The 24,437-nt window shown below is 41.9% G+C and overlaps 2 protein-coding genes across 2 annotated transcripts in view; one reads left to right on the forward strand and one right to left on the reverse strand.

Moving 5' to 3' along the window:
- The window catches only part of LOC110989053 (uncharacterized), a 68,362-nt gene extending 67,241 nt beyond the window's left edge, over positions 1-1,121 (reverse strand). The window contains exon 1 of the mRNA XM_087140768.1: positions 988-1,121. The gene's annotated coding sequence lies outside the window, so the exon portion shown is untranslated. The remainder of the gene's footprint in view (positions 1-987) is intronic.
- Positions 1-24,437, forward strand: part of LOC110989042 (IgGFc-binding protein-like) — a 68,470-nt gene that overhangs the window by 3,908 nt on the left and 40,125 nt on the right. The window contains exons 6-54 of the mRNA XM_087140766.1: positions 42-155; positions 366-479; positions 1,014-1,222; positions 1,493-1,600; positions 2,065-2,244; positions 3,170-3,314; positions 3,611-3,796; positions 4,271-4,476; positions 4,902-5,079; positions 5,532-5,753; positions 6,121-6,234; positions 6,526-6,639; positions 7,120-7,331; positions 7,533-7,637; positions 7,745-7,906; positions 8,052-8,208; positions 8,596-8,778; positions 9,099-9,301; positions 9,765-9,939; positions 10,124-10,345; positions 10,551-10,664; positions 11,110-11,223; positions 11,501-11,617; positions 11,745-11,858; positions 12,307-12,612; positions 12,991-13,296; positions 13,720-14,054; positions 14,268-14,423; positions 14,614-14,758; positions 15,007-15,186; positions 15,552-15,760; positions 16,154-16,328; positions 16,801-17,123; positions 17,427-17,582; positions 18,248-18,398; positions 18,567-18,749; positions 19,199-19,401; positions 19,855-20,029; positions 20,257-20,579; positions 20,774-20,929; positions 21,098-21,245; positions 21,567-21,749; positions 21,909-22,114; positions 22,326-22,491; positions 22,653-22,975; positions 23,197-23,352; positions 23,469-23,613; positions 23,760-23,942; positions 24,078-24,283. Coding sequence (XP_086996892.1) covers positions 42-155; positions 366-479; positions 1,014-1,222; positions 1,493-1,600; positions 2,065-2,244; positions 3,170-3,314; positions 3,611-3,796; positions 4,271-4,476; positions 4,902-5,079; positions 5,532-5,753; positions 6,121-6,234; positions 6,526-6,639; positions 7,120-7,331; positions 7,533-7,637; positions 7,745-7,906; positions 8,052-8,208; positions 8,596-8,778; positions 9,099-9,301; positions 9,765-9,939; positions 10,124-10,345; positions 10,551-10,664; positions 11,110-11,223; positions 11,501-11,617; positions 11,745-11,858; positions 12,307-12,612; positions 12,991-13,296; positions 13,720-14,054; positions 14,268-14,423; positions 14,614-14,758; positions 15,007-15,186; positions 15,552-15,760; positions 16,154-16,328; positions 16,801-17,123; positions 17,427-17,582; positions 18,248-18,398; positions 18,567-18,749; positions 19,199-19,401; positions 19,855-20,029; positions 20,257-20,579; positions 20,774-20,929; positions 21,098-21,245; positions 21,567-21,749; positions 21,909-22,114; positions 22,326-22,491; positions 22,653-22,975; positions 23,197-23,352; positions 23,469-23,613; positions 23,760-23,942; positions 24,078-24,283 — 8,966 coding nt within the window. The remainder of the gene's footprint in view (positions 1-41; positions 156-365; positions 480-1,013; positions 1,223-1,492; positions 1,601-2,064; positions 2,245-3,169; positions 3,315-3,610; positions 3,797-4,270; positions 4,477-4,901; positions 5,080-5,531; positions 5,754-6,120; positions 6,235-6,525; positions 6,640-7,119; positions 7,332-7,532; positions 7,638-7,744; positions 7,907-8,051; positions 8,209-8,595; positions 8,779-9,098; positions 9,302-9,764; positions 9,940-10,123; positions 10,346-10,550; positions 10,665-11,109; positions 11,224-11,500; positions 11,618-11,744; positions 11,859-12,306; positions 12,613-12,990; positions 13,297-13,719; positions 14,055-14,267; positions 14,424-14,613; positions 14,759-15,006; positions 15,187-15,551; positions 15,761-16,153; positions 16,329-16,800; positions 17,124-17,426; positions 17,583-18,247; positions 18,399-18,566; positions 18,750-19,198; positions 19,402-19,854; positions 20,030-20,256; positions 20,580-20,773; positions 20,930-21,097; positions 21,246-21,566; positions 21,750-21,908; positions 22,115-22,325; positions 22,492-22,652; positions 22,976-23,196; positions 23,353-23,468; positions 23,614-23,759; positions 23,943-24,077; positions 24,284-24,437) is intronic.

Genomic DNA, 24,437 nt, shown 5'->3' on the forward strand with positions numbered 1-24,437 from the left:
GGGGTAGTTTGAATGGCCAATGATTCCTCTTTTCTCCCCAGACGTGGACGAGTGTGCCAGTAACCCATGCCAGAACGGTGGCACCTGCGACGATCTGCAGAACGCCTACAACTGCACATGTCCTTTACGCTGGGAAGGGTCAGACTGCAGTCAAGGTACGGTTCACTGTACAATGACAATGACATTGACAAAAGACGAAATCTGTTGATACAGGAACTAAGAAAAAAATTGATATTTTTCTGTTGGACTTTAATTCACAAATGTATCTGTTTTCTTGAGGGTAATTACCACAGTTAATTGAAACAAACTGGTGGAACTGGAAAAACATAAGTATGTTATTTTCATGTTCTGTTATTTTTTTCTAGAAAAGGACGCATGCGCGGGTAGTCCTTGCCTGAATGGTGGTTCGTGTAATAACTTTTACACATTCTACACTTGCACCTGTGCAGCAAACTATTTCGGTGATCGGTGCGAAGAAGGTATAGTTTTAAAAATTGTTCAATTTCCTGTTTTATATTCTAGTTCTTGACTACTGATTTGTCATTTTTCTTGCAAGTGCTCTTCCATAGTCCTATGGAAGGCTCAGCCTACAGCTGTAACTCAGCAACCAGTTAACCTCAGTGCACCAGCCCATAAAATTAGTTGTCGAGATTTTAAACAAAATGCGCAATTGTAATAAAGCTTCGCCTCCAGCCTAGCTGTGCACGTCACAGTTGTTGTCGTCAAACGAGCACGATCGATTTCGTATGGAGAATTCCTTCTTTTGTTTGAGAGCAGGTGTCCCGTGTTCTTTTGGTTGGCCATTGAAATAGACCACTGTACTGGCTTTAAGTCTAGTATCAAACGTTAGGTGAAAGTGTAGTATTAGTCATGATTTGTAACTGCTGAACATCAAAAAAGTCGTGTTGATAAGCGAGTGTTTTCTTTACAAAAGTGGTCGTTGTCTGTTGAAGCATTACCAATAAGCGTTTTGGAATGGATACTTACGAGAATGCGACTTTCTTCTTTGAAAGATTCCGGAATTTGCTACGCCACGGGCGACCCACACTACTTGACGTTCGACGGCCTTTGGCACAACTTCCAGGGCGAGTGTGAGTATGTGCTGGTGAAGGAATGCGTCCAGGAGAACCCAGTGTTTCAAGTCGATGTCACAAACGCTGGAAAGACAGGAAATGCAACCGGTTCCTTCACATATGAGGTGCACGTACAGGTCCTTGGATCGGTAAGAAGTTAGACGTTTTTGAGGAGAAGGTTTTGAACAATATAACCAAGTGAAATCTTCAAATTAGAGATTTTGCAAGAACTGGAAAACCGCCTTACACTATTGTTTTCAGTTTTGACATATCAGAGAATGCAAACTGTTTTGTCAGTTTCCATTGCAGATTAGTGGTGAACTTCTGAGAATTTGTGAGTTCGCGAAGTTCCAGGACGGTAACGTGAGTTCGCAAAGCTTGAAATTAAAGAGTGGCGTATTTCTACTTTGCTATTCCAGGACATCAGCTTGAGACAGGAGGGTGTTGTTTTTGTGGAAGGACGACGAGTCACTTTACCCTCACAGCCACAGGAAGGGCTGTGGATTCGGAAGAGTGGCTTGTTTGTGGTGAGAAGCTTCCCTTTTTGAACTATTGTAGGTACATGACTGACAAGCGAATCAAATCTCTGGATGCTGTTATAATTTGAGCACTACTGTCTATTAATTAAAATACCTATTATCTATTACTATTAAAACCTTGGATTACGCAAAGATTACAAGGTTTTTACAAGTTGTCCGTGTAACCCAGCAGCATGTGATTTAAAACGTCTCATGTCTCACGCATACATTCTTCTTATTTTTCTTTCCTTTTCAGTACTAATCAGATGTATGAAAAGTGTGTCATCCTTGATGTACACATTAGAGGCAGATTTTGGTGAAGGGTTTGAATTTTCGGTTGGATGTTTAAATGCTCGATGTTTGAATGATTATTCAAAAGATACGTACGGTGGAATTGACATCTATAGTGAGGGGTGGATTGGAATATGAATATGGTCATCATGTTGTTGTCATTGTGTGGTATTGCTTTGCAGGAAATAGACGTCAACGTGATATCTGATGATAGAATGACGATATTTTATGTGAAATGGGACGGTGAGCGGACGGTGGAGGTACGGTTGCCAACATACCTGTACATGGGCAGCGTGTGTGGCCTGTGTGGTAACTTTGACCGAAACACTACCAACGACTTCCAAACCCCAAGCGGTCTGCAGGTATGATATCAAAGGAACCAAAACAGCACATACAATATGGATGTTTCATACTAGGGCGCCTCCAAGAGTTGCAACGCGTTAGCCAATTAAGGTGCGCGAAATTTGTCGACATAATGCGCGTTTGGAAAGGGTCGAAAGATTTCACGCATTGTGATAGGTCAACGCTTTGCAAACTCCTGGGTCGCGCTATTGTGAATCACGATCGCTACTTCGCTCGTCGCCCAACGCCCGAACAGGGGGCTGGGAAGGGCTGATGGCTTAGCACTGTGATTGGCTCCTTTGTGCAAGACCTCTGACCGCAAGGTTATCACTTCCCGTAAGCAAAGTATAATTTCAAGTTTATGGTTAGCCAATGGCAATGCTTAAGCCTCAGGTCCAAGTGCCGGGTTATATGATAAAAACATGGCCTTGGAACAATTACAGTTATTCGTCTTCTCACTAAGTATCGTTAATCACGTGTCTTTTGGCAGTGTTTTTCAAATCATTGGTTATCTTGATCAAGTTTGGATGAATTAATAAAGTGTAGTGAGAGTATTTTCAACGATGAGGAAGAAAAAAAATCGAATTGATAACAGGCACATTGAGCAAGCTCGAGCGCCAGGCCAAAAATGTACCCACAATGCTCTGCTTGTTGTTAGCGCGTATTTCCTTCACTAAAATATGTGCAAGGCCATCAGCCCTTCCCAGGGCCCTGTTCAGGCACTAGGTGACGAGAGAACCCCGGTACAAGAAGAGAGCCAACACTCTTTGAAAGCTATCGGTAACTTGGAAATCTCCCCTTAAAAAGCGTATTAAGGCATACAGTATGCATCATATATTCTTTCCTTTCAAAGTATACTTACTTATCTGAAATCAAAATTGTTTATTTAAATTAAAAAGTCTTGTTGTCGAACTTTGCCCTAAGGTGTTGTTACTTGTAACCTAGGTTAATGACACTCAGGAGTTTGGCAATAGCTGGATCGTGGACGCTTCCTGCCAGACACAACTGCAGCTCACCAACCCTTGCGATATGAACTCACAGTCTTTTGTTGAGGCAGAGACGGCTTGTGCAATCATCAGCAACCCAGGAGGTGTTTGATTTAAATAATCTGAATGGCTTTGAGTGTAATCATTTCTACCATTTGGTAGTAAGTGAAAGATTGAAACATTAGATAGAGAATAAAGGACGGGGGTTAAAACACCAAATTCCTCTGAGAATTACGCACAAAGGCAAAATACATCAATAATTCTTATATCATGCTACAGTTTTGCCTGTCCCCTAAACAAAGGTTAGACAAGAATTAAACCAGCGTATTTAAGGCTGGTTTGAGATTGATTTCTTCATTGCCCGATTGCATAGTCCTGTTGTGTCCCATCTTACCTACAGGTCCTTTCGCTAAGTGCCACGGCCGGTTGGATCCGCTGCCGTATTACAACGCTTGCGTGTTGGATGGCTGCATCGTCCCCTCAACAGATCTGAATTCCACGACTTGTCACCTGATCGAGTTCTACGCCCAGTCTTGCTCTGATCGGGAGGTGGTCCTGCCTTACTGGAGAAATGAATCTTTTTGCGGTATGTGGACAGCCGTGGAGATGTTGTGAGAAGCGATGAACGTTTCGATGAATGAAAGAGGCCTACGTGTATGATATCTCCCGGTACTATCACAACGATAAATTCAGATGTCATCAATTAATTGACATGTACAAAATACTATAAACTATAATGATGCGGGATTGATTTAACGCTTAAGTTCCTTTCCGAATTCCAAGGGAGAATAATGCCAATATTTTTTGCCTATATGTACCAGTAAAGGTGAGATACACGGAACAATGTATCGTACGTATAATTTATGATCATCATATTTGTATCTTTGTTCAGTTACTTGAGATTGTCAATATTATTACCGAAGCACTGATTTGAAAGTGGCACTGAAATGCCATTATCATATGCACATTATGTACATTGTTGGATTTTAGGGCGAGTGTCGAAAGGTATACACTACGCAACAGTAGCTTACCTTTTAAATCAACATGTGTCATTCTGCAGATATCACGTGCCCAGTTGAGACAGCCTACAGATGGTGTACCAGTGCATGTCCGTCCACATGTGTCGATGTTTTACAGGGGACTACAGACACCTGCGACCGTAAATGCACTGAATCCTGCGAATGCACGGGAAATCTTGTCTTGGACGGGACTTCGTGCGTTTCTCCCTCTCAGTGCGGTTGTGTAGTGGATGGCTTCTACTACTCGGTACGACTTTTTACATAACACAGCATCGCCAACATTGTAAGGAATAACTGAATGGTCAATTTCAAACATGTCTCATGCTTTCACATTCATCAGAATAATTATTTTGCTCTTTTCTAATATTCAGGACTGTCCTGAAAAGAGATGACAATCCCGAATTTTTCTATTTGTTAATCCAGTGAAGAAATATTAAGAGAAAACATATGAATAATGTTAGCCCCAGCTCAAAGATTTAGTTAAATAACATACAGAATCCCTTTAGAGTTGTATGGCTATATATTTGATATGGAGACAACGCGTCTCAATACCATTCAATACATAATTTAATGACACAGATTTGGATTAAAAGTCGGCCCAACTTATCAAAAGAAGCTGAACATTTATTCGCACCTTTAAATTAGTACTTTGTTCCACTTTTTGGTTTGCAGGCTGGAGAGACAATCTATACGCCAGGGTGCTTTACCGAACGCATTTGTGTAGGAAACGACGTGGTAACTTCAGCAGACTTAGAGTGCGACAGCAATGCGTACTGCGGGATTAACGAGGAGGGACTGCATGGGTGCCACTGCCGAGCCGGCTACACTGGAGATGGCAAGACTTGCCAAGGTTTGTCAGAGTTAGAGTTTTATTGATTTATGAGTGTGTGACTTCCATCTTAAACCGTGATATCTAAGAGTACTGGATTTTAAGATGCTCCCTAAGAACACTGAATTTTGAACTTGATTTCAAGCTTTATATTCAAACTAAATTAATACGCCCAGTGATGCCTGTTTTAAACTGGCATTACAGAATTTGTAATTTCGCTCGATCGTCACCTTTCTTATTTCCGGGCAATACTTTTTCACTTTTCCCCAATTTCTTACAAGTGATAAAATTCAGTAGGAAGGCATGTTTGCTTAAATTAAGATTCAAAACCTGGCAAAGACTTTTTTGAAATAAGATATTCCCAAGACACACAAACCTGAAGGGCTGTGCCAGTTTCAACGAATCAATAATGTATGTACTATGATTAAACACCACATGTTGAACAAGATATTCTTATGGATTTTTTTATCAAGATATTAATGAGTGCCTAAGCAGTCCTTGCGTGAACGGGGAATGCGTGAATGGGGTCAACCTGTACGCCTGTAACTGTGATGTGGGCTGGACAGGGTATAACTGTGACGAGTACGTTGGTTGCGCTAGCAATCCTTGCCTGAACGGCGCCACGTGTATAGCCTACGACGAGGTTTATGAATGTCTCTGTGCCGTGGGTTACAACGGTACCTTTTGCGAGATCAGTAAGTTGACAAGAACTGAGTTAGGATTTGGTTCCATTATCAAATAATCCCTGTTTTTGTATTTTTCTATTTTTATTTATGAGAATTTTCAATTTTTCTCTTATATTGTCTGCCATGAAAGCAAGCACGTGTGTGCATTAATGAATGACCTAACTTGACTTCTGTGACTAAATAAAATGGTACCGTGAAACAATGGATAAAAAGATTCATTTACAACAATATAATGTGTGACATATTTTGCCTTCGTGTCTTTTGAAAAAGGTGTAGCATTTTTTATTTCAACGTAGACTTAATGAGAATTAAATCAATTTCCAATTTGTTTGACATGCTTTCTTTCGTCCTGACTGGCCTTTCCTTTTCATGATAGACACCAACCCTTGCTTTCAAGAGCCTTGTCAGAACGGCGCCACCTGCTTCAGCGATGGCAACTTTTATAATTGTACCTGCGCCTATGGATTTATGGGGAAGCACTGCCAAGATGGTAAGTTAAGACTATTGATTATTAGCACTCAGTTTCATTATATGGTACGTAAGAACTGTTCTGAAGTAGAAATGGAACTTAAGAACATATATCACTTTTTTTTTAAAAAGACAGTATTCTTAAAGTGAAATATTACAAAACTATTAGTGAAATGCGTTGATCTCCGAATAGAAGTACTTGATAAAAAGGTTGATGCAGCAGCTTATCATTCGAAGTGTTGTTAGCATTTGCGTAGACGTCTAATTCCATTAATTAGACCTTGAACAACTCGGTTTTCGTTTGTTTGAACAGAAATCAACCCTTGCCTCAGTAACCCATGCCAGAACAGTGGCACCTGTACTAATTTTATCGACTACTACACCTGTACTTGTACGGGCTCATTCATGGGCAACCAGTGCGAAACAGGTAAGGATGTAAAGATAAAACTTTTCCCTTAGCCGGTATACTTAAACATGTTTCCACTTACATAACATATTCCTGTCAAAACGAAATAACCAACACATTGAAAACGTCATTCCTGCCCCGAACACGTGTACCAGTGTGGCACAGCGAATGCGGAAAATGGTTCCATCAACGGATGTCTGAGGTTCGTACCCTGGATGGCACTATTTTGTTTCCCTTGTCGGGAGGTTTTTGGTTATCTTTTCTTGTAGGAAAAGATCAGCTTCGAAAGGTTATTTAATTTTCTTTTTAATTTGTAGAGTGACGTCCGTGGGAGATTACTTTGGTTCAAAGGGTGCTATCTACGTCGAATAGATTATCATCACCGTAAAATTTATCTGCAAAGCCTCATTTATTAATGACAAGTTAAAAAAAGTTATACTTATAAATATCTTATATTCAGTAGCGCTAGGTAAGCCTAACAATGTTTCCATTGATGTGTAGAATACGGTATCTGCTATGCCTCGGGTGACCCTCACTACAAGACCTTCGACAACCTTTGGCATGATTTCCAAGGCACATGTCGATACACTTTCGCGAGAGACTGCAGGGAAAGTGCAGACAGCCGATTCTCCATAGAAGTTGAAAACAGACGTCGGTCAGCGGTAGCCTCAGTGACATACACGTACAGAGTCACAGTCATTGTTGGAAATTTGGTAAGGTTTCCGAGAAGTAAATATATGTTCCCATGTGAACTTCAACATTAATCGAACTGATTTGTTTATGGCCAGTCTGTGAACAGATGTTGAAAGGCGCCAACTTTAGAATTCTAGACTTTCGACTTACAGTAGATAAAAATACTAAGATCTCTTTGTCACTCTAGGTTTAATGTCTGAGTTATGTATTTTTATCATCAGACATTTTCCTTCGGGCAAAATCGAGGAGTGATGCTCAATCAGGTCCGTATTGTACCTCCTGCAGAGACAAGAGGCATTAAAGTATCGTTCAGCGGAATATATGTGGTAAGAAAATACAGGTACATCTATGATCAGTTTGATTTCTTTCTGAATATGCTACTTTCATCAAACATAAGATATTTTCACGATGCTAAATTCATTACCCAATCCAGCAACTTGTGACTGATTTTGGTTTGTACGTCCGCTGGGATGGAGACAGCAGAGTTGAGGTTCGTGTGACAGCAGACTTCAAAAACCAAACTTGTGGCCTGTGCGGTAACTACAACGGTGATGGCTCTAAACAAGATGAATTCAGGACACCGGACGGGATATTTGTAAGTTGACTAACTTCCCCTCGAGCTGTTTCAGATATTACTTAAACCGTTTATATTTTGAGGTAGTGAAAGTATAAATGCAGCTGTGACGCAGTTTGCCAATATTATGCTCGTAACTTGTATATATGTGCTTTTTCCGCCTTAGCTTTCCAACGAAGCTGCCTTTGGTAACAGCTGGGTGGTTGGGAACGACCCTAACTGCATCCTCCAAAGTGACGAGGTTGAGCCGTGCCTTCAGGGGACGGATGGAAGCACTGTGGACCTGGGAAGGAGCAACTGCCAAATAATAAGAGACAGCGAAGGTCATACTAAATTCCAAAATTATCTGAAGTCCTTAACATACTTGTGTTGCATAGAAAAAACCTATTCGGCGGGTTTAGGTATGGCAGGAACAAATATTGGAGCTGGAAATGCCGCAGTACGTGTATTTTAGTATTATTATTGTTCTATCTCATCAGAATGTTCCAAGCAAATTAAAGTGGTAGCGACGCTTGCCTTATATGTGTTTGCCCTCTATTTGCAGCTTTTTTGGTATAGGCCTTACAAAAACTCAGCATGAAAATGGGGCAAAGGGGTCAGGAACGATTAGGTGTTTTCGATACATAGGTTAGCTTTGTTTTTTGTTTTTGTTCAATAAATACTTAATGGCCCAATCAGTGCATCAATTGTTACGATTTTTAAATATCTAGGTCCGTTTTCGGAATGTCATGACAAACTTGACCCAGAACCTTTCTACCGTGCGTGCATCTATGACGTGTGTGCCTATCCTGAATCTGTTGGCCTGGTCATATGCGATCTTCTTGCTGCCTATACCCAAGCTTGCAAGTATCACTACGTTGACGTACCAGCTTGGAGAAATGAGACATATTGTCGTGAGTATAATAAGTGCATTTCATGTCTTTACAATGGAGTTGTCGATTGAGGGAATATGTGCAAGAAGATTCTTGTATTTGCGTGCAACCGGTTTGGCCTTACTGCTATAGCAATTAAGATATTGCTATCTGATTTATTGGTGAAAAATAACAATTAGAGTGAATCAAAAACTTGTTTTATTTGTTACGAGCAATGGGTGAATTTTAACATTAGTTTTTTAGGGTACGTTCAACTCTTTCACTGAAAAATTGTGTTACTTTGGGTTAAACATCTCACTTCGTTTATCTTCCGAATGTTGAAACTTTTTGTTTGATGACAGCTTTGACTTGCCCGAGCAACAGCACCTATGGAATATGCACGTCGGCCTGCCCGTCCACCTGCCTTGATTTTCGACAGGAAAGCAAGGCTTGTAGCGACAGGTGCGTGGAGGGATGCGCGTGTGATCCAGGGTTCGTTCTGGAGGGAACGAGCTGTGTTCCAACTGACACGTGTGGCTGTGTACGAGATGGATTCTATTATGCAGTAAGTATCTTGCTCAGGTAAACCTGATTCATCACGATGTGCTTCTGAGGAACAGCTTTGGCAAACAACTGACATTTTGGCGCAAACGTAGCCGTAAAGGGAAGAGGCAAAAGGTGTTTTTTCCTATTCTTCGTGTTCGCATCTGTCTTCTGTGGTAAGCTCCGGTGTTTATTTCACAGGACAGTAGTACATTGTTGGGGTAAAAGAAGGAAATAATGCTTTTCTTTTTGAGCAAAGTGAAACACCACCGTTTTAACTTTCAGTTTGGTGTAATTGCGCAGTTAGCATAGTCAGTGATATATTCAGTCATTAATTTCTACGATGCGCCGTCTTCAGGGGAACAGCAGAGCCTTTCTCTTCCTAGCATGAGATAATAATTTTACGCTGATCTTTCTCTGACTTCGCTGAAGTGTCGGTGGCATTATTTTACTCCAGCTCAGCTTAAGCTTATGTAATCCTGCAGGTTGGGAGCGTGCAGTTAAACGCGCAGTGCAGTGAGAGTTGTGAATGTCTGCCCGGCGGTGTCGTCAATTGTACGGTTGTTGCGTGCGACGAAAACGCCTTCTGCGGAGTCGTGAGTGGCGAGAGCAGATGTGTCTGCTTCGAAGGCTTTACGGGAAATGGGCTGCAATGCCAAGGTTAGTACAGAGCGGCTTGTGTCACAGCAGCAATGTCTTAGAACACACGGCAAATGTGGGAAAAACGATGGCCTACACTCTTGTTTGCTGGCATCAAAGACTATACTTGTGTAACCCAGCTGTCCTTGCACAGTTTCTCAATGAAACATTTCCACGTACAATGCACCTTATGTTTGTGTTTCAGATATCAACGAGTGTGCCAGCGACCCATGCGTCAACGGAACGTGCATCAACGAAATCAATATGTTTAAGTGTGACTGCTTTGGCGGATGGAAAGGTCCACTCTGCGACAAGATTGATGAATGCTTCAGCAACCCCTGCTCAGTAAATGGCAAATGCATTGACGGGGAGAACATGTACACCTGCGTCTGTGACCCTGGATACGAGGGTGTCAACTGTGAAATTGGTAATTGACTGCTTTCCAATGAGAAAAATCAGAACTGGTATACACACTTCCCTATCGAATTCAGTAGACACATCTGGAGAGTATTGGGTGTCGGAGAAGGTGCGCTCTTTGTAAAAAATTAACCAGAACGCTGCCATGAAAGCTGATCTGATTTGAAGGGCTTAATTATTGATCTAATGATTTATTTTTATTTCCTTCATTAAAGAAATCGATGAGTGTGCATCAAACCCTTGCACTCAAGGGAGCTCGTGTGTTGATGGGGTGGCTAATTACACCTGTTTGTGTGTAGGGGGTTATACTGGACCAAACTGTGAAGATGGTAAGTTAGCACTATTATCACTAAATTGAGAAACGTGACGCCTTTAAAAGTATCTGAAATTTCAGTGAACAAACACCTGTCTGTGGTTCACTTTTATGAGCTAAAACATTCTCAGAAACCAAATGGTAAAGTTTTAACATGTTTAATGTTTTTGTCGAACAGATTCCATATCGCAGCTAGTCTGCTAAGAGCAAAAACATACGAACGTGGCAAGCTTTCTATTTAAATTGATCAAACCTTAAAAATGAACTTTAAATGATTGCAAAAAATGACCCACAAACGACACAAATCTTAAACTTCCTTTAGTATTACCTCCTGGTTCCCATTATTTCAATTTGTAAAATGCCAAACTACAATCAAAGAATTCAATCCCTTTATAATGTTCGTACATCCAAGAACCTTGTGGAACTGAGGGTGGAACTGTTACACCTGTATTTATCCACAGATATCAACGAGTGTAGGAGCATGCCCTGCATGAACGGAGGAGAATGTTTCGATCTTGTGAACAGGTTTCTCTGCGAGTGTGAACCAGGTTGGAAAGGAGATATGTGCCATATCGGTAAGACCAATAACTGTCGTCAATTTCGGACAATTGTGATGAATTTAATTTTTTTTAATATCTGCTTTATTGTTTAAAAAATGATAAATTAAGGATGTATATTGAATTCTTTATTCCTGTAGCAAATTGTTTACATTTCCCAAGTGTGTTTTCTTTCTTCGTGCTTCACTATTTGCCCGTGCTTGATATTCAGGTGCGGCTTTAAGGTTAGCTAAAATCTTTCTATTTATTGAGATCGCCTTTCTGAAAATCATTTGCATAATGTGTTTTCATGCAGAGGACACACCGTGTACTCCTGGTATATGCCAGAATGCTGGAACATGCATTCCGATATCTAAGGATATTTATATTTGTGAGTGCCAAGAAGGATTTCTTGGAGACAACTGTGAGATCAGTAAGTTGACAGATTTGTTTATTTTTGCGCGATTGTAATTGATTTCTCTCTTACAATTATTACAATTAAATTAGTGTGTGTATAGGTGCGTATTAACCGTATATCTTGCTGGATTATTTGCCTGCAGATTTCGATGAGTGTTTTAGTAATCCTTGCTTGAATCTTGCAACCTGTGTGGACGGGGTCAATGGCTACACTTGCAGCTGCCCAGTCGGTTGGGCTGGCGACAGGTGTGAAGATAGTAAGTTAGCCTTATGTCGCTGACAATTAGAAAAAAATCTACCAAGGTGCACTGTAAATCAGTATAGATCAGCAGTAGACAGTTGTAGATCTGCGTCTGTGCCAGAAATGTCATTTCATACCTTCAACGTTTAATCTCTGAAAAAGAACTGTTCCATGGACTGTGTTGGTAGGTGGTAGTTCTTCTGGGGAATAACTTTCACCAACAGGGTCACATAAAACTCATTTTTGCATAAAACCTTGAATATTATTTTTAATGAAAGAAACATATCCCTTTAAGGTTTAAGGACAATAATATCAGATTTTGTTGAAAGATAATGAAAAGTTGGGAATTTGCTTTTGGTATGCCACAATGACCTGCCATAGTGACTGTGACTTTACCGATGCCTACTTTATTTCGTGTGTGTTTTGTTTCAACTGAAATGGTTCTCTTAATTTACCAATGGTAGCTGATTTGCCAAAGCCGACGGTGGTCCAGCTCTGGAGCAACTCCTTCACTGTGTCTTGGACGATCGAGATCCCCGTCAACTGGTTCCGTCTCCAGCACCGTCCAGCGGGCTCAGAGGCATGGATCTATGAACCGATAGTAAGCGGTAACCAGCTCCTCTACGTCGTGCAGGGTCTGGAGAGACAGACAGAATACGAGTTCCGAATTGGAATGCAGCGGGCTGCGGATGACAGTGTCGCCTACACACAACCGCGCAGCGTGCAAACCTGTGCGTACGGATTTGGTAGTCCTCCAGACTGCGCAGTAGGTGAGGTCATACATGTATGAAAAAGACTAACAGGTTGTTGCATTTGACCATTCATATCATATTTGATGAGATGGGTAGACAACAGGCCTTTGTTGCTGTCAATGTGGAGTCGATTTTTCAGCAGCCTGTGCGCTTAAAATCTTGCTTACAGATTAGATCTGTGAAGCCACTTGTGAAATGCAGGTTTAGGTAATTTTGTATGGTAATTGCGATCTTGAGAGATGTTACTCAAGTTTGAATTCTCACCACTATTGAAAACAGCATGCATTGTCATTGACGATTTGTATTCATGTTTCAATGAGCTTGTGTCTAGGCCTACAGACATGGAATGTTTTCGTGATTTTTTTTGCCGCATTGGCTTTCTTTTTTCAATTACAGATTCTACGATGAGGGCACCGTTTAACATCGGCATCCACAATGCCAGACCTTCGTCTCTCACGATCACATGGGATAGTAATGACACCATTGTGGATGACGTCATCCTTCAGAGGAGAATATATGGCAGCGAGCAGTGGGTAAACCACTCGGTGATCCGTGACCCTGTGACGATGTATGACGTGGCTCCTCTAGAGGGGCATGAATACCATGAGATTAAACTTGTCTTCTTATCTACAGGACAGGAAAGTCTTGTGGCCAGATTCCATACATGTGAACCAGATAGAGGTGGCCCTAACTGTGAAAATTGTAAGTAATTTAAGAACGTAAGGGACATTCTGGAAGAAGTGGGGTTTGAATCCGCAACACCCAAAGTGCTACTTATTTGTTTGTTATCTCGGTTGGTCCTCGGTTATTCAATGACTGAAATATATACAAGGGGTGCAAAGGGGTTATCAATGTAGGGGAATATCCCTGTAAATAAAGCCAAATCTCTAATAAGGACGGTTCACAATAGTGCGCCTCAACCAGTTTGCAACGCGTTAGCCAATCACAACGCGCGAAATCTGTCTACCCTTTCCAAACGCGCCTTGGGTCGACAGATTTCGCGCATTTTGATTGGCCAACGTATTGCAAACTCTTGGAGGCGCACTGTTTAGAATCGCCTGTATTATTTAGTTATTTCTTCTTGAGTAACAAAAAGTGTTTTCTTAACTTCCGTTGAATGCGAAGTGTACGGTACCTGTACGGTCTGGGGTGACCCGCACTACATAACCTTCGACAACAGCCGCTACAACTTCCAGGGCGACTGCGACTACACACTGATCACTGACAGTTGCCTGGAGGGGCTCCCTCTGGAAGACCTGCCCAGCTTCAGTGTTGTCACCAGGAACACCAAACGCAAACCGTCCGACAAGGTGTCCCGCGTCCAGGAGCTGTCACTGAACCTGACTGGGACTGTGTACAGCATGCTGTCCAGAGGCGATGTCAGGGTAGACGGGTTCGCCATGTCCTTGCCGATTGATCGAGCGGATGGTGTCAAAATCGTCTACGCTGGAACGTATGTGGTAAGTATTTGGTGTCCAATCCTTGGATCATTGTTAAAAGAGGTCGATGAAAAATTGATAAATATGCAATAAATCGAAAATGTTACAGCTGTACAGGCTAGTTAATTGTGCCTATTTTTAAAGGTAAAAAATCTAGTTTGCTGCTTTAATCCTTCATGACGATCTGTAAATTGACTTTGGAAAAACTGATACACAGCTCCTTTTTTTTTACAGGTTCTCACCACCTCTTTTGACATGACTGTCAGATGGGATGGTAAAAACACCGTGGAAGTTACCATTCCCCAGCGGATTGGGAGATCGACCTGTGGAATGTGTGGGACGTATGACGATAACGCTGCAAATGATTTCACTTCGCCAAGTGGAACAGTGGTAAGCAAAATCAACGGACGGAAAAAAAATTCATACGAGAGATACCTCTCATAACTCAGAGGCACGTTGCTTGGCAACTGCACCTTAATTCCACAAAAGCCTTAACATCCCTTTTCAAATTGAGAATGCAGGCGGTACATTCTAAACTCTGCGTAGCACAATGAGACTGAGATTTTTGTTCCTGTGACAGGTCAGTGATGTCAATGACTTTGGACAGAGCTGGTTGGCCAACTCAGAACAATGTCAGACGCTACCACCGACAACAGACCCCTGCCCGGGCGGGGAAACACTTGCAAATGCTAATCAGCTGTGCAACGTGATTCTGGATTCAAATGGTACGAAAGGTGCTTTTCATATCAAAACTTATTCCGTCAAATCGTATTGTAACTAAAGGAAACATAAATATCAAACTTAGTGCACGGAAGGACAAAGTAGCTTACTCTTGACAGTAATAATCGGTGAATTATTGTTACTCTGAAGTACTAGATTTCATATGAGTACGCCGTACTACACGTACATGTATTTGGCATAGCACGATCTATTTTCTGTCGTTAAGTACAAACACCTGATCAACTTTCTGTAGTGTGGACTACTTGTTTCTCCTACGTTGACCCACAACCGTACTACGACGCATGTGTATATGACCTGTGTGCGTCACTTCCGGATGAGGAATACCTGTGTGACAGTCTCGCGGAGTACGCCCAGACGTGTCGACAGGCTGGAGGGCCAAGTGTGGAATGGAGAAATCACGTTCCTCGGTGCGGTATGTCTGAAAAGATACTTAAATAGGAAGTGGTTCCTCCAGACTGATTTTTGAAGACGAGTTGCGAATTGGTTGCTTTTAGCGCGATGTGTTGATGGAAATAATCGAGTCTAGATTTCAAACGGAAAGAGTTTGGTCTTGTTGTTGGGTACAGATGATAATTTTGTGTATTAAGTTTACCGAATTTAGTTTCTTCATTGATGGCTTGAGAATATTCATTCGCAATGCACAGTCACATACAAGGTAAGAAAATATAGGCTCAGTCTTACTATTTTCAGAGATCTGTCTTCGAAAATTATTTCACACCTAAAGAATTACAAAACATACGTACTTTAAATTACACTGACTTTTTTTTTTTGTTGCAGCGCTGAATTGCCCGGACGGGACGGTTTACGACGCTTGTGCCAGTGCCTGCCAGCCGACCTGTTCGACGGGTTTCAGCCGAGGTTCTGATTGCCCTTTGTCGTGCATTGAGACCTGTCGCTGTCCTGATGGTTTACTACAGGACGGTAGCAATCGATGTGTGGAACCAGGAGATTGTGGGTGTGTTCTTTCTGATGGCACGTATGTTCAGGTATGTTTAAGTGTTGGAATTGTGGAGTTAAAGTGTGTTTCACTCGTGGGATACTCGCAATTTCTTGCAATGAAATTAAATAACACAGGTACAAAAGTGGCTTTGAGCATATTCATGTTGTGGTTTCCAACCTTCTCATAATGACTTTGAGGACCTATTCGACAATAATTTTATATAAAAAAATTTAATGTCAACGTCATTCAAACTTACTATAACACTTTCATATGATTCATATTTTTGCTGAAGCCAAGTTTGGCATACTAAAATTGAAGAATCATTAACAACAGGTCATGTTGAAATGAGAAAAAGGATTTTTGTTTTGTCTGTAAGAAATTTGGTGCAAAATGCTTCTATCAATGGCACGCAATGCACATAAACAACATTTTGTTTTAGTCCGGCAGTACAATAGTTGAAGAAGGTTGTTCTCGGAAATGCACCTGCGTGTCGGCGACCTTTTTCTGCGAATCGTACGAGTGCCAGCCGTTTTCAGAGTGTACTCTCAAAGCTGGTGTCCGTGACTGCTATTGTTTAGAAGGATACATAACTGAAGGAGACAGCTGTGTTCAAGGTGTGTTAACTTCGCCACGCAGATTCAATTTGACATTCTGTTTGATACATTACTGTTGCTTACTTTTCTGTGTGCATGTGTACTAAATTAGCGCCATTGTTATAATAGATACGCGTGAAGGAAAGCGGTATGTAAATAGTTTGCTCCAAAATCCTATCTTCTTAAGCTTTTCTCACAACCAAAGAGGTAGACCTTGACATGCGATACCAACGCGTGTTTTTAAAAACACCAAACCACAAGAAGTAGGGCCTTTCCTTTGTTTGGTTTATTGATCAGCAATATGAATCACCTGACCTTTAGTATCAGTAAAATTAAGCTCGATTTATTCTCATGTCTCTTAGCCAAATGGGTATCGGCAAAATATTTACCACCGCATCTGTTTTTTTCACATGCAAAGTCCAGAGTTGAATAATATTGGTGATTATGGCAACACCGATTATACCTCCGTCCTTTTTCATTCCTTGCCCTTCAGCTCCCGGCGTCTGCGTGGTTTGGGGCGACCCTCACTACATCACCTTCGACAACCTGTTATACGACTACCAGGGTGCCTGCGAGTACACACTCGTCAGGGACTGCAAGAACTTGACATCTTTCCCTTCCTTCCATCTCATCTCAAAGAACAGCAGGCGAAAGCCTTCCGAAGTTGTCTCCTTCCTGCAGGAGCTACAGCTGGAGTACATGGGCTCGGTGTTCACTTTCATCAGAGGAGGCGAGGTGCGGCTTGACGGGGTAACTGTTACCCTTCCCTTGCTTCATCCGTCTGGTGTGGTAATAAGAGATGCAGGGCCTTACTTGGTAAGTTCCTGAAGCTTTTTTCTACCAACCCTATATCAGGTTATAAAGCTGATTGATTAGTCAAAAATGATAAATATGTAAATTGCCCATTATCCCTCTAAACTCTATAAGCTAAACGTACATATATTTTTAAGGACATTCTTTTCTGAGTTTTAAATACATTCAGTCAATGAAATGTTACACTTCTTTTGTACTTTGAATTCACTCTTCCATGCTTCACAGTATACTGACCCTGTTGCTGACCATTTATACATTCATTGTAATTTCCTGCACAATAATGTCTTATTACTTCTTTAATCTCAGGAAATGGCCACTGACTTTCAGTTGATTATCAAATATGACCGGGGATATACCACAGAAATCACCGTCCCTGCTACTTACTGGAATAGAACTTGTGGCCTGTGCGGGACATTTGATGGAGATCTGAGCAACGAACTGACAACACCAAACGGAACAGTTGTAAGGATCAAATCAAAGAATCCCATTTTTTCTAAAAAACAAGAGTTACCTGTAAGCTTTTTAAAGCCTACTTTAAATAAAAGAGTTAACATATATGAATGCAACTCGATTGGTTCCGTTTCCATCTTGGCAGGAAACTTGCTCTTTTTAGATTCATAAATCTACAGACACTTTTATAGAGTTTAGGAGGTGTTGCTCCTCTCTGTTTGTAGAATTCAAGAGTTTCATTCAAGGGCGTCAATACGTTTTGAAAAGTGTGAGGGACATAACCCTGATCGGATTAAATGTGGGCGCGACGCCCTGAGCGGCTTATTTTGGAGAAATTTGAAAAAGTTTGGAGTATTGATGTTTTGTGTTGTAATCTCAGACAATTTTGGGCTATTTTAGCCAGATTTTAACGAATGCTTTTGCAACATTTATTTAAGTTTAAAGTAAAATTTCTTCTTGATTTTACATACATGTGTAAAGGTATACATTTTCATTTAGGTTTTGGAAAAAAGTGGGGGGGGGAGACAATTGATATAGTATCCCCCCACTTGGAAAAGTGGTTTCCCCATCCCCCACAAACATGATATCATATTATAACACCCTATCCCAAAGTAGATTGAGCAAATTCATGCCGACATGAAATTTTTATATATTAAGTGTGTTCTGTTATTTGTTAGACGTCGAGCGAATACCAATTTGGAAACAGTTGGGTGGTTAATGGAGATGAATGTGACGTCACACCCGAAGTACCTAATCCTTGTGATGATGAAACTTCGGAAACATTTTTGGAAGCAACAGATTTGTGCTACACGTTAATACAGGAAGCAGGTAAGTCCGATATTAAAGTCCATAGGCCTAAGAGGAAGTCTGGGTGGTCGGTCAGAAAATGCAAATACCTACTTAAACTCCTCCAGAGAAGGGCAGGGCAAGAAAAATCATTTAAAGAGAACTAACCTACAAGTTATTGAAAATATTTTTGAAATTATTTTTGTCTAGGACCTTTTACATCTTGTTTTGACTACGTGGACCCTTCGCCTTTCTACGATTCTTGCTTGTACGATCTGTGCGTCACGCTTCCGGATGATAGTTTGATGTGTGATAGTCTGGGCAGCTATGCAGACACTTGCCGGGCCGCTGGCGGATCACCTGGAGATTGGAGAGCAGCAAGAACACAGTGTGGTAGGTTGAAGTGTTGGACACCAGCTTTGTAAAGGAAAGTGACAGATTTGTCCCACTTTGTGTGTATCGACCTGTAGTTTGGTAAAGGCTGTAACGAAATGGAGGACAACGCTTGTCTTTATTCGAGAAAATAGTGCGTTGGTTCAAATTCCCAAGTATTGTACGAAATATTTCAAAAAAATGTTTATTGCCTCTTTCTTTTAAATTTGGTGACGGCTATACGTGTATGGAGATTTTCAATGAGTGATTGTACTTTATAACAGCAAACGTAGTATTATAAGTTTTTAAAAACGGAAATGCTGAAAATACGGCAAGTGTAGGGAATACAAAATTCAAACGAGCTCTAAGGTAAACCACATGAAAGCATTTCAAACATTTCACAGAAAGCTGGCAATAAGTTACGGAGTTGAGGAAAACTTTATCGGCTGATTCAAATCAATTTACTGCAGCTGTGGAATGCGAGGATGGTAAGGTATTTGACTCCTGCGCCACCGCTTGCCCGCCTACCTGTGTGAATAGGAACAGTTCTTTCACCTGCACCAGCCCCTGTGTTGAGGGGTGTAGATGTCCCAATGGTACGCTCCTGGACGGTGGTCGATGCATTGTGGAAACACAGTGTGGATGTGTGGTGGAGGATGGGATTTACCTTCAGGTTGGTAAAATAAAATAAAGTGACTGGCTGCTTCGAGTTGCGAACAAAAATTGCATGTATTTTACCTTTCCAAGGAAGTGGAAGTAAATTATTGGCTACCCGAAATTATTATGACACAACTTCAGTCGATTCTTTATCTCGGTTGGGCAAAACATGGTAACACATAAGTTCCACTAAATTAAGCATATAAAGTTACCTTTGACCTTGTTTCGAATGGATGGTCACGATGTAAATTCTTCAGCTTTACGGGCTTCTTAATGTTGATGATGTCCTTATTTGTGACACACGGTAGGAAACCAAATACAGAATTCGTGCCAGGATTATTTTCAAAGAAAAGGTTGTGACTTTGGTAGTTTGTATCTGCAATACCAAGTTTTGATGACTGTCATTTTATTTACGGTGAAGTCTAATTACACGCCTTTAATGCAAGTTCTCCCTGTCTCTACCATTCAGTCTGGTGAAATTTGGACACAAACAGACTGTTCGCGTCAGTGCGTTTGTGACGGAGGACAGCTTACTTGTAGAGATTACGGTTGTCACGAATTTGCAACATGCACCCCAAAGGGTGGTGTCCGTGACTGCTACTGTATCGATGGTTTCACAGGAGACGGCCGAAATTGCAAGAGGGGTGAGTAATTCAGCTGTTGTCGTCGGGAGACAAAGATTTTTTCTGACAGTTAACCAAGGTTTGGTGTTAATTAAACCTATCATAGAGCCAAAGAAGTTAACGACTGAACCTATTTTGCGTGAACTCTAAGTTTCATTGAGCCATGTGGTAAGCATCCTACGATCGCCATTACATGCTAATTAATTGCCAGGTTGCCAGGTTAATGTCGATTTGTTATGTCTTTGCAGCTCCAGGAGTATGCACAGCCTGGGGTGATCCACACTATATTACGTTCGATGGCCTTAAGTACGACTTCCAAGGAGACTGTGAGTACACTTTGGTCAGGGACTGCAAGAACACCTCTGACGACGAGTCATTCCATGTCGTGGTCAAGAATGCCAAGAGGAAGCCCTCGGAGAAGGTCTCCTTTACCCGAGAAGTGACTTTACTACTGAGGGGCACGGTGTACTCCCTTCGTTACCAGAAGGAGATTCGTGTGGACGGGGTCACTGTGTCCCCGCCAGTGCTGCGTCCAGATGGAGTCAATATCAGAATTTCCGGGCGAAATTTAGTGAGAACCTCGACTCAGAACATTTTTATTAAACATTCCTGAAGGTCATTTAAGATAACGTTTTGCTCAGACCAACAAATTGAGAAACACAAGAACATGCACAAATTATGTTATTATACTCCAGTAGCCTGTCGTCTAATTTTGTCCTTGCTGATTGACCTGCTTTGTTTTGATGGCTCTCGGTTCTTTGACAGGTGCTTACAACCGAATTTCAGCTTGTGATCCATTGGGACGGCTCAAGCACTGTCTCAGTGGAGATCCCATACCAGTACTGGAACAAGACGTGCGGTCTCTGTGGCACGTTTGATGGAGAGATACCCAACGATTACAAACAACCTAATGGATTAATAGTAAGGATGAACGCTCACGTCGCACTTGCAAATCACACTTCCTTGTTTTTTTTTCGGTGGAGTATATCAGAAAGTGTTGTTTGATTGATGATGACTTGATTTGGGGTTCTTTTTATCTTCAAGATGCATTCTCTCTCCACTCTTCAAGTTGGTTGTATTCCTTCACAGGTTGAAAGTCCCACTGAATTTGGCAACAGTTGGGCACTTGATGCAGAACAATGTCAACCTCAATCAGATACCCCAAACCCTTGTGACGACAATCCCGACTTGTATGAACAGGCTAACGACCTGTGTTACATACTCCTGGAAGGATCAGGTATGTTGTGTGTTTCATTACAAAGAAAGCAAGAACGAATAAGCATTTAGAAGAAATTTACCCAACCCACATGTTGTTTTAATTTAAATTCCGTGCTACGTTTCAGTGAAGTTGTTTAAACTGATAGAGAGAAAATGAGCCTGAAATGGAATAAATATTTAGATTGAAATAAAGAAAGTCTTTCAAGTCAAAGATTAATTCCACCGCAAGTTTGAGAAAATAATGCTGGCTTGTGGAAATTCTGTGTTTTGGTCACCACCGTTTTCTTAAAAAGTTACTTGTTAAGATTAGTATCATCCTTGTCATTTGTATTTTCAACAGGACCTTTCGCGTCATGCCGTGATTTCGTCGATCCAACTCCATACCACGAATCGTGTCTCTACGATATCTGCGCTACCCTCCCAGAAGACTCACTCTTGTGTGACAGTCTGGAAAGTTATGCCCAAGCCTGTCTGCAAGCTGGAGGCGGACCTGGAGAATGGAAGTCACAAACACCACAGTGTCGTAAGTTTGGAGTTTTCCTTTGGAGTATGGTCTCCCCGATTTTTTTTCACTGAGGCACTAAATTGGTATATTAATGGCTCGTGTTTGGTTCCTTAAATGCACATGATATGCTATGGGATTTTATAATAGTGTTGAAAAATTCAATTTTCAAATTTTCAGAGTTGCAATGTGTAGACGGTCTGGTCTACGATTCCTGTGGTCCAGCTTGTCCAGCCACCTGTCAAGAGCCTCAAGGCAACCCAAATTGCTCCCAATCCTGCATAGAAATCTGCCGCTGCCCGGACGGTCTTCTCCTTGAAGGTGATCGCTGCATCCAGCCATCAGAATGTGGTTGCATCTTAAACAACGGGCTCTCTTACATACCTGTGAGTTCACGTACACAGTTGTCTTTTAAAGTGTAAAATTTTGCTTGAATTTTTTGTCTGGCGGCGCTTAACATAAAAATAAACGGGTTCATTTTTTTTTGGTCTGTTTGATTTTTACTTTTTTGAAACATGTATTAGTCTCTTCAAAGTAACCCTGGTATTTCTGTTACAATCTGTAGTGATGTGTTGTCAACATTTTCTATCGTTGTAGCTTGGTGAAGTCTGGGTGTCACCCGACTGTACAGAGAAATGCATTTGTGGTGGCATATGTACAACGATGCAATGCCATGAAGAAGCGACTTGTGACATCAAAGATGGAGTTCGTAACTGCTACTGCAACAATGGATTTACTGGTGACGGTTTCACGTGCAAACGAGGTAAGTTAATGATGACCAACTTATCAAAGTAAAAGTCAACACAAGCTTTTCAGCTAATGAGCCTAATTTCTGTTTGAGAAAAGTGACTCTAACCAATGTAATGACACTCCTTGATCCAAACGCTACAATTCTCATTCGCCATTAATTTGATTTTCACACAGATGCCGGAGTGTGCAGGGCCTGGGGAGATCCTCACTACGTCACCTTTGACGGCGTGGAGTACGATTTCCAAGGCGAATGTGAATATACACTTGTCAGGGACTGTTGGAACACGTCTGGCCTCCCGTCATTCCACGTGATTGCGAAAAACCTGAAAAGAAAGCCCTCGGAGCGTGTTTCCTTCACGCGAGAGGTTGTCCTAGAGTTTGGAGGCAGACGGTACGCTTTACTGCAGCAACGAGAGGTTCGAATTGACGACGTAGCTGTGTCACTACCAGTTCTGGATTTGAATGGAGTCAGCATTCGAAAATCAGGAAAGGAATTGGTAAGTCATGCCTCCACTCTCAACACTGGCAAGCGATTTCCACACATCGCTGAGGTTGTGTCTATGTAGAACTGTCGTTCGGGGACTGAAATGAGTTTGGTCACGTGGGAAGAGCCCGGTGACACAAAGGACAAGCGTTCAACCTGTTTCCAGAACACAGGTCAGCATTTGGTGATGATTATAGACTGACGGTCACATCTTGCTGTTTGAATATCTTTCAGTTGCTGACGACGAGTTTCAACCTTGAGATTCAGTGGAATGGCAAGTCCATCGTTTTGGTAACAGTTCCAGAGACGTACTGGAACAGAACATGCGGCCTTTGCGGTACCTTCGACGGAGATCGAGAGAATGATTACAGGCTGCCTGACGGATCACTGGTAAGACTATTTCATCTGCTCTTTGTGGTATTTGTTGAGTCTTGGTAGCATGGGCGACCTTTCAGTCCTTCCTAGTGTTGGACTTTAATCCCCAAACAATGTCTTCCAACACCCAGGTTAAACATCGCAACGATTTTGGCCATAGCTGGGCTATAGACAAGGTGGAGTGCGAGCCGCCGGTTGACCCACAGCCTTGTCTTGAGGAGTCTGAGCGCTATCGCCAAGCTGCTGATCTCTGCTACATACTGATGGACGAAACAGGTGGGTCTGACGGACGTGCAGTCTGGTACCACACTCTAACTTGTTCTGGCTCTGCAAACGTGTCGGACGCGATTTGCCATATCCAAACACTATTCCCGAAAAGCGTGGCTTTGATTGGAGTTTTGCTTGATTTTTGCTATGTCTAGGCCCATTTGCACCTTGCCACGATTATGTGGATCCTGGACCTTATCACGAGTCTTGTTTGTACGATCTGTGCGAGACCCTTCCCGATGATGATTTGCTATGTGACAGCGCGGAGAGTTATGCGGCAGCTTGCCGTTCAGCTGGAGGAAGCGTGGCCGACTGGAAAAGGGAGGCAGAAATTTGTCGTAAGTAGAGATTTGAATTTACCCCAATACCTTTTGACATTATCTTTAGAACAAATAATGAAACAGACGATTTGAGCGCCTGTGGAACCGGTGAATATCCCAAGTAAGGGGCATAACTTTCTTCCGAATCGACAGAGCTGGAGTGCCCCAGCGAGCTGATATACGAGGCTTGTGGTACAGCGTGTCCAGCTAACTGCCAGGAACGTCAAGGAAATGCTGACTGCCAGCAGACTTGCATCGAAACCTGCCGTTGTCCGGATGGCCTGCTCCTCGAAGGAGATCGTTGTATCCAGCCTTCTGAATGCGGTTGTCTCCTGGCAGATGGAGTGACCTACCTTCCGGTGAGAGTTAACCAAAACATCCATTCAATTTTACCTGTGCACTTTTCTGCCATGGCCCACCTTTCTGTCTTTCAAATGAGTAAATCTTATATGCTGGAAAGCATTTGCATCAAATCAGTGTCCTAGGAGTTGCAAGAGGTGTTACCAATTGATT

The sequence above is a fragment of the Acanthaster planci genome, linkage group LG09 (assembly GCF_054643075.1).
Source record: "Acanthaster planci isolate LZ-2023a linkage group LG09, COTS_SCS, whole genome shotgun sequence".
Taxonomy (NCBI): domain Eukaryota; kingdom Metazoa; phylum Echinodermata; class Asteroidea; order Valvatida; family Acanthasteridae; genus Acanthaster; species Acanthaster planci.